This window comes from Bombus vosnesenskii, unplaced genomic scaffold (genome assembly GCF_011952255.1).
Source record: "Bombus vosnesenskii isolate JDL3184/JDL3185 unplaced genomic scaffold, Bvos_JDL3184-5_v1.1 scf7180000014171, whole genome shotgun sequence".
In the NCBI taxonomy this organism is placed as follows: Eukaryota; Metazoa; Arthropoda; class Insecta; order Hymenoptera; family Apidae; genus Bombus; species Bombus vosnesenskii.
Genome location: NW_022883391.1, coordinates 1 through 9913, shown reverse-complemented (window position 1 = coordinate 9913; position 9913 = coordinate 1). Strand labels below are relative to the sequence as shown.

Genomic DNA, 9913 nt, shown 5'->3' with positions numbered 1-9913 from the left:
CTGGAAGTATAATATATACAAAGTAAAAACAAAGAATCATTGATGACAAGAATTATATTATTACAAATTATGAATTATAAGACAATTTAAGTAAAAAGCATCAACTACTAACTACTCGCATAGCTATTTGTATCTTTATATTTTAATATAGCTTAGATATAAAAAGAATATTATTTTTGGATGTAATAATGTATAAACTTGCGCCAAATATTATAACAAAATATTGCACTTTCTATTTAAGTAGGATAGACATATTACCGGCATTTATTTTTTTTCTATAACAATGAAATTGTTTATAAAAAAGTTTATAAGAAAACTATCAATTAATGCAAACAACGCATTTCAAAATATTAATTACATTCGCACGATTCGTTATCTCTAGTATTAATTTAACCATATGGTTCTATACACCCAAGACCCTCTAACAGTAATTTAGTACCATTACTAGTCGTATGTACAATGTATGTTTGTATACAACTTTCGTAACTATAAAACATTCAGCATGATTATATATTCTTCCAAACTTAAGAAACATTTTCTAATTGCATACTTAAATTTATCGATCAATTATGAACATATGATAACATTTATTTCTTTCAACTACTAATTTTCAAATCCTCTGCTGTTCCGTTAATTGAACGACGCGCCGACTTTTCGTACAAGTATCTTGTATCTTATCTGTATTATTTGGTTATCAATAAAGAAGAAACATTTTCTAATTGTATACTTAAATTTATCGATCAATTATGAACATGTAATAACATTTATTTCTTTCAACTACTAATTTTTAAATCATCTGCTGTTCGGTTAATTGAAGGATGTCGGCTTTCTGTAGAAGTATTTCATATTTATTATTTAATTATGAATAAGGAAAAAACATACAAAATATAGTTTTTAAACGGTTTATTATTTATAAAGAGAAACTTTGATTCAGGATATATATACTATATATATACTATTTACTTACAATTTTTTTTTAAGACTTCAAAGTCGAAACAAGCACAGGAAATTTCCAAGCCGGTTAACAGAAACTTGAATGAGACAAAAATAACCTTTAGATCAATATATGTTCTTCTTCCCCCCTGTTGCTTCCACGTAACTCTTATCCTATTGGTGGAGCTGTGCTGATATGTGAAATTATGACTACATAAAAACATCCGGAAAGACTCATTGAATGATTTTATAGTTTAAGGTTAATAAATTTCCATAAATTAAAGTTGAAAATTTATGAGAACATATTTTCTGTAACAAAACTTAGTAAAAACAAACTAGTAAGGTTTATAGATTCTTTAATGATTATGTATGTATTCATAAACTAGTTCGATAAACATCGTTCGATAAAACGTCGAACAACACACAACATTGAAGCGCGAAATTTCAAATTGAAGGAAAGATAAATAACAAATATTGCGAACAAATGATATTAAATTTACAATAATCTCATGTAAGAAAAAATAAAAGGGATAAAAGTAGTACAGAAGATAGAAAAATCTATAAAACTGGTGGCTGGGAAAGAGAAAATATGTAAATTTATGTTATTAGGGTTTAGTACTTCTGTCGATCAATGTGTTACGACCGTTCGCGGAGAGACGCAGTCGCAGTAGCGAGAGGCGTAAATTCTCGCTACGATTCGGTGAATCGACGCCGCGAAGTAGTCGTTCCCCTGTTTCGGTTAAGATAAGAGGTGGTTAAATGAATATGACACAGTATAGTAAGTTATATTTCACCGTTTATTCCAACAACTTATAACGAAGGCAGTTACGCTGGTGCGTATGTACGAGATTTTTTTTTTATTTATTTGTTGAAATTACAATCAATTCTCGCGTTGAGAATATGTACGAGATGAATGAGTGACTGATCTGTGGGTGTGTCCTACCCGGTGGAAGGATATTGACCGTTCGAAGGATGTGAAATCAGAACTGTCTTGGGAGACGATGCTGTCTCGGAGGAAAGCTAAGGATGGGTGTGTCTAGCGCACGGGACCATCGGATTTGTTGGTGACGATTTTAGTTAGGAGAGTGAAGGAAGTGGCTTCGTTGTTAATTGGTTAACGAAGGGTCTTAACCGCCCTCGAGAGAAAGTGGTTAGTGGGAGGAAAGTTGCAGCATACGTGAGAAAAACTAACTTTCCCTTGTCCAGTCGGGGTAGACAATAGTCTTTAGAAATTCTTCGGAAACAGACGTTTGTTTGGTTTGAAGGACCTTTTCTAGGAAATCTATGAGATTTATGGAAGGTACTTGAAACTATGGAGGATACGCTGCGAGTATCCGGTGACATCTGGTTGCCATATTGCTCGCGGTGCGACGTAACAAAATGGAATAGAAAGATTATACCACAGACGAAATTATACTTTATACTTTATTATACTTTATACTTTATTATTACATTACATCAATTGACATCTTTGGAATTACAACGATTCGATACACATTTTAACGTTTTAAACGTTTTAACGTTTAACATTCTAACATTCAGTTAGAACTTTGTATTGATTAGAGATATTGTAACGACCAGAAATATCGATACATATATCAATACTTTTACCTCGAAATTCGTAGATTCGTACTCTTCATTGTCCATACAAATTGTGTCATATATGTCCAAACCAAATTTAATTTCCAATTTAAAACCAAAATTCTTTTTCGAAAATGGCACTTCCAATTCTTCTTATTCTCACTATTTAATTGCTAGCCGTATCAAGTAACAACGAAAAAAATAATAATATCTAAACGTTAAGCAGGTCCATATTTTGGGGGATACAATTAAAAAAGTAAATCGTCGTACAATTAAAAAAGTAAAGTAAAAAGTTAAGACCCTTCGTTTAACCAATTAACAACGAAGCCTATTTCCCTCACTCTCTTAACTAACATCGGCACCATCAAATCCGATGGTCCCGTGCGCTAGACACACCCATCCTTAGCTTTCCTCCGACACAGCATCGTCTCCCAAGACAGTACTGATTTTACATCCTTCGAACGGTCAACATCCTTCCACCGGGTATACACACCCGCAGATCAGTCACTCGCTCATCTCGTACATACGCATCAGCGTAACTGTTTTCGTTATAAGTTGTTGGAATAAACGGTGAAATATAACTTACTACTGTGTCATATTCATTTAACCACCTGTGTTATCTTAATAGAAACAGGGGAACGACTACTTCGCGGCGTCGATTCACCGAATCGTAGTGAGAATTTACGCCTCTCGCTGACGCGTTTTCCTCGCGACCGCGTCCCTCCGCGAACGGTCGTAACATACTCCTTATCGAGCATTTTTGAAAATATAATTGAGAAAGTGGAATCTGGATAGAAAATTGTTTTACCTACGAAGCATTATAAAAAGTAAGTTTAATAAAACTATACCTTGGATATTTCATATATGTCGGATGGTCATTGGAAATGGGGTTGTGGGCGTCAAATGAATCTTCTCGAGGATTAGCCATTGATACGGTACACACAGGCGTAGTTTATTACAATGATAGAATTATTACAGTCTTAACAATTGATCACGGCGGTTCGGCACTCGCGACGCTAGTGACAATGCTCTCGGGCTCAATAACGAATCCGCGGTCAACGGGACGACAACAGAACGTACTCACAAAGTCCAAGTCTGAGAATAATCACTGATCGCGAAGGCGTTACTCTTCGATCGATGAGATCGCGAGCGAGAATGCCTTTCCCGTCCCGATGATGCCACAGAGGAAAACTATAATGGGGTGTGTCTAAGGATACGAGATCATCGGATTCGTCGAGAAAAGCCTTCGTTCAGAAAGTAAGGGAAATTGGCGTTGCTGCTAATTGGTCAATCTCCATATCGGTGGTTAGAAAAAGATGCTAGCCGCCCTCGAGGGAAAGTTGCTAGTGGGAGACGCCGCTCGTTGAAAAATATGTCTCCCCTATCTTCCCGTAGTTGGGACAAAGACTGTTTGTCTGTTTGAAGGACTTTAGTTAACTAAACCTTAAGATTTATAACGGGCCCTCGGGCTAGCCGAACATGTACTGCGGAGACGCATCGACATCTGGCAATCATCTTACTCGAAGAATAGGGTCTGCGTGTGGCGAGCCACGGGACAGAAACCGTTGGAATGTTTACTGTCGCGTGTCGCCACGAATATTTCTTTTAAGGAGAGCTATAGAATTACTCCATACCTTTGTTAGACAAAGCGTTCATCCCTTGACCGCGGCTACGTTGGGCGACAGACTGTCACCTCGAGCCAAAGCTCACCGTCACTAATCTCGAACAATTACAATCGGATTGAATAACTACAATTGTTCAATTACAGCTATAGTAGACTCTAGGTTACAATGTTGCGGGATTATCCAAAATTCCAAAGGCTCCGGTGTTCTTTCATCTCCGACACGGCCATCCTGACTATCACACGTCCTCGTGTGCAGCTAAAATATCATATTTCTTACATTAGATTCGATATAACTGACATTATTTGCGATTTAACTAAATGTCCAAATAAGTCAAGGGTCCAGTGCAATAACAAAGTTTCGTTCGGAGGTTTGACAACAGAAAAATAAAAGAGAATAGGAATTTGTGATGTTATAATTTGTATTCAAAGTGTTAGGTGCGTTCTGTGAGTCGCCAGTCGGACCGTAATGACACAACAGATCATTTTCGATTTCGTACACCGGTGAACCTCAGTTTGTTGGATCATATTGCCACGTTGGGTGCATTACACCCAGAAAGCACGTAAGCCTACTCAACGGGTTACAACAAAAGCACGTAACCCCACTCAACGGGTTACAACAAAAGCACGTAACCCCACTCAACGGGTTACAACAAAAGCACGTAACCCCACTCAACGGGTTACAACAAAAGCACGTAACCCCACTCAACGGGTTACAACAAAAGCACATCAACCCACTCAACGGGTTACAACAAAAACACATCAACCCTCTCAACGGGTTACAACAAAAACACATCAACCCTCTCAACGGGTTACAACAAAAACACATCAACCCTCTCAACGGGTTACAACAAAAACACATCAAACCACTCGGTGTATTACTATGACCACAACGCAGCGTTAATGATCCTCTGAGGTCAGTATACTTGCATCGTTATTATCACCGCCGTTGTCATCACCGCAGACGTCTAACTCAGCAGGGACGCAACCTTCTGGCATTTTTCTCAGTCTGTCGTGTCTGTCCTTATATGATCGTTTGCCGTCTAAGGTTTTTAGGGTGTATCTATCTCCTTCCAAAATCTCGGCTATTACGAATGGACCCCTAAATTTCGGATCTAACTTCGTCTGGTTTCTTTCCTCGTTTTTACGTAACACGAAATCGCCAAGGTTGAACCTAACTATTTTAGCTTTGTTTTTGTCGAACCTATCCTTATCGTATTTGGCGCTTGCTTCTATATTCTTTATCGCCTGCTGTCTTACATGGGGATATTTACCTCTCTTTCTTCGATACTGTCGGGTAGGGATAAGCCGTAGGGTCTCGCTGTTTTACCGATTAGTAGTTCCAACGGGCTTGACTTAGTCACGCGGTTGGTGGTACAATTTAAGGCCAGTTGTATTTCCCCGATCGCGTCTTGCCAGGACCGCCCGGTGGTTTCTATTGTTGTGAACATGTTTTTTAGCGTACTCATAATACGCTCTACCTGCCCGTTGGCCCTACTAGCTCCGGTCGCAATTAAATGGAGTTTAATGTGTTTATCTTGACAAAAGTCTCGAAATTCTTTGCCCGTAAAACATCTTCCCTGATCCGCTATTATCCGGCAGGGACTGCCGAACAAAAATATAGCGGACTTAAGCGCTTTAATGGTGTTAATGGAGTCTAACTTACGGGTATGGTGCAAGTATACGAACTTGGTGAAGGCGTCGACCAACACAATGACGTATTCCTTCGAATCGTTTTTACCGCTTAGTTTGCCCGTTATGTCCACATGAACCGTATGCCAAGGTATACTGGTCTTAGGTATGGGGTGTAGTTCGGCTTGTACTCTACCCGAACTTGCCTTTGAAACTCGACAAGCATGACAGTTCTCTACGAATTTGCGAACATACTTCGCCATTCCTTCGAACCAGTAATACTCGTACAGTTTTTCAAGCGTTTTATCCCAACCTAAGTGCATAATGGACTGGTGCACATGGTTAATAACGGACCACCTAAACCCTCTCGGAACGATGGGCAGGCAGAGAGTTCTACCTTTCCTCTGTATTTTACGATGAAGGGTGCCGGACCGTAACTCATACATATTCGCGACGTCTTCCGCGAGCCCTTCGTTCTGTAATTTATCGACGATCTCGGAAATTTGTGGGTCGCGACGTTGTTCCGCTAGTAGCCAATCGTCGGAGATTTCGGTTAGGTTAATTTCTTTCTCTACGATTTTACTGAACGTACTGCGATCCAAGTCTACGGGATTTCGCGAAAAGAAATCTACGTGGGCCATCCGTTTACCTTCCCGGTACCTAATGTCAAAGGTAAAAGTTTGCAGGTAAGCCCACCATCTGTAAACCCTGTCGTTCAAGTGTACCTTACTACTGGATGCTTTAAGGGAGTTGCAATCGGTGACAACGAGAAATTCTCGTCCGTGTAAATAATGACGGAAGTGCTTGACGGCGTTTACAACTGCTAACGTTTCCAATTCGTAGGAATGATACCTAGATTCCGCAGGGCTAGTCCTTTTGCTGTAATACTCCACTACTCGACTTTTTCCTTCGACCCTGTGCATTAGAATGGCTCCATATCCTTCCGAGCTAGCGTCCGTATGTAATTCTATGGGGTAATTGGGATCAAATATCATTAGCACCGGCGCGTCAGTCAGAACGGAAATTACCTTTTGTCTTATCTGTTCGTGCCTATCCGTCCAAGGTATATTCTTGTTACTCGAGGTAAGTGCGTACAGGGGTTTCATTACTTGTGAAAATTTGGGAATAAAGCTCCGGAATCGAAATAAAATGGGAACGACTCACCCAGATGACTTAAACTACCGGCTGGGGAGTCCACCACGCAGGAGTTGACTTTACGCTCATCCTTGGGGCCTGGTCTACCGTCCCGTCGCGCCGGGCAGTTAGGTGCGATATGGCCTTCCGCTTTACACCTGTAGCAAACCGCCTTGGACGGTGCGGCCGGTCGGTTTCCTTCCTGGCGTCGTGCATCCCTCTGCTGTTCGTTCTGCATCTTCTTGTAGCAGTCCTTTATTCTGTGTCCGAGAGTACCACAGTAATGACACCTCGTCTGGTGGCCCGATAACTTGCGACGCTTAGCTTCGGGTTCCGCCGGTGCATATCTCGGCGAAAATGTCGACTCTTCTTCGTAACAGAAGGGTCGCATCTCGCTCAGGAATTGGTCCTCCGTTCTGATATCGCTCGTGAGGGCCAATCGTTTAAGACGTTGGTCGTGTGGAATTAATATGTAGAGAGTGACAGCGTTAAGTATTTCGTCTAGCGTAGAATGTTGCCACCGCGTCTGTAGGAGGGAACGGACACGGCCGGCAAACGCCCCCGTGGATTCGCCCGCTGCCCGCGGTTCCCCGGATACCTTGATTAACGATGAGGACGTCGTCTCTCGGCCACCGAACTTTGTAAGGAATCGTTCCTTAATTCCAGGCCAGGTAACTTCTCCGTTTCCCACCGTTCGCGCCAGCCAATGTGCTGCAGAACCCTGTAGAGAGTCACTTAAGGCAGAGTGTAGCGCGTCTTCTCGCAGGGGGTTGTTCTGTAGAGCCCTACTAACAGACGCGCACCACGCGGCTGGGTCGGCGCCTGCGACTTCTGGGTTAAAATGTGGTAATTTGGTGATTCCCGCATTCGTTCGTTGCATTAGCGTATGGATTAGGTTGTTCATGACAGCGACCTGCCCTTCCAGCGTTAGCAACCGTTCTGATCCCACTTCTGATGTCGGATGGTCATTGGAAATGGGGTTGTGGGCGTCAAATGAATCTTCTCGAGGATTAGCCATTGATACGGTACACACAGGCGTAGTTTATTACAGTGATAGAATTATTACAGTCTTAACAATTGATCACGGCGGTTCGGCACTCGCGACGCTAGTGACGATGCTCTCGGGCTCAATAACGAATCCGCGGTCAACGGGACGACAACAGAACGTACTCACAAAGTCCAAGTCTGAGAATAATCACTGATCGCGAAGGCGTTGCTCTTCGATCGATGAGATCGCGAGCGAGAATGCCTTTCCCGTCCCGATGATGCCACAGAGGAAAACTATAATGGGGTGTGTCTAAGGATACGAGATCATCGGATTCGTCGAGAAAAGCCTTCGTTCAGAAAGTAAGGGAAATTGGCGTTGCTGCTAATTGGGCAATCTCCATATCGGTGGTTAGAAAAAGATGCTAGCCGCCCTCGAGGGAAAGTTGCTAGTGGGAGACGCCGCCCGTTGAGAAATATGTCTCCCCTATCTTCCCGTAGTTGGGACAGAGACTGTTTGTCTGTTTGAAGGACTTTAGTTAACTAAACCTTAAGATTTATAACGGGCCCTCGGGCTAGCCGAACATGTACTGCTGAGACGCATCGACATCTGGCAATCATCTTACTCGAAGAATAGGGTCTGCGTGTGGCCCGCCACGGGACAGAAACCGTTGGAATGTTTACTGTCGTGTGTCGCCACGAATATTTCTTTTAAGGAGAGCTATAGAATTACTCCATACCTTTGTTAGGCAAAGCGTTCATCCCGTGACCGCGGCTACGTTCGGCGACTGACTGTCGCCTCGAGCCCAAGCTCATTGTCACAATTCTCGAACAATTACAATCGGGTTGAATAACTACAATTGTTCAATTACAGCTATAGTAGACTCTAGGTTACAATGTTGCGGGATTATCCAAAATTCCAAAGGCTCCGGTGTTCTTTCATCTCCGACATATATTTTTTCATATTATACGCATTCGTTAAAATTTTACACTCCCAAACATCCTGCTATACTTGCACAAAAAAGCGCAGTCTAGTAATATCCCCCTCACTGCTCCTCGCATTTTCTTTCTAATCATCTCTCGTTCGCTTTTCCTGCTATTATTCTCAGCGTAAGTTCAGAGTGGCGGTTTTTAAACTCAGGAACGCGCGGCTGTTCGTTAAATGAAATATCAAACGTAAGAATTGCCGCAGTCTTAACGCGAGATAATTCATTTCGTGGCACAGAGCGCACGTCGTTGAATATTAATTCATATCTCATATAAGTTGCGAATAAAAAAAGCAGATAAAAGAGGACAAAAATCCGATAATTACCGCGAATCTTTACGCAATTTCAAGAAATACAAAAGGAATTTGTTTGTAAGCATGCTACTAAGTATTATTAGAAGTACTGTACTTTCGATATTTTACATATTCTTGCATATTTTCTACATTTTTCTGTATTTTTGTATCCTTAAACTTTCCGTAAACGCGTAAACGTCCGCGCTCTGACAATGACAAGGAAGATTCTACTGATAAAAATAAAGCATCGAATTTCACCGAACTCTCAGAAATGTAATTCTCAGATCACATAAATTAAAAAGAAAGAACAAAAGAAAATACAAATATATATATATATATATATATATATATATATACATACGTAGCCACAAATCAATTTGGATCACGACAGATAAAATAGGTAGCAATAATGTCTCCACGAACATTATCATAATTTATTGGAATTTACATAAAAGCCAAAGAATGCTATTGTTTCAATAACACGAGCAAGTCTGATAAATTCTTATCTCTGGTCCATTCGCGGCCAATTTTTTAATACCCTCGTAACTTGTAACGACAAATAAAAATATTGGTACAGGCCAATTTTTTTTGGATAAAATCTTGTGTGAATTTACAAAAAATACGATTCTTCGTTTAATTTTTTTCCCTTATTGTCTTTACATATTTGGAGTTTAAACGCGTTATAAGTACGTTTTTTTTAACATGATTACGTAGAATTCTTATTCTGAATAAATTATTTGTTTCCGCTT

The 9913-nt window shown here is 40.8% G+C and overlaps 1 protein-coding gene across 1 annotated transcript; it reads right to left on the bottom strand.

The window, feature by feature from the left end:
- Positions 1–5726: 5726 nt before the first annotated feature.
- Positions 5727–6896, bottom strand: LOC117239773. Its single transcript, XM_033505591.1, has 3 exons — positions 6106–6896; positions 5802–5973; positions 5727–5740 (listed from the first exon to the last, which is right to left on the bottom strand). The coding sequence occupies exons 1-3, from the start codon at positions 6871–6873 to the stop codon at positions 5727–5729; spliced, it is 954 nt and encodes a 317-aa protein (XP_033361482.1). The 5' UTR covers positions 6874–6896.
- Between the last annotated feature and the right edge of the window lie 3017 nt (positions 6897–9913).

Coding starts and splice junctions, on each gene's coding strand:
- LOC117239773 (XM_033505591.1), bottom strand. CDS start 6,873: ATGAAACCCCTGTACGCACTTACCTCGAGTAACAAGAATATACCTTGG. Junction 5,974..6,105: donor GGTGGTCCGTTATTAACCAT/GTGCACCAGTCC, acceptor CGAGTTTCAAAG/GCAAGTTCGGGTAGAGTACA.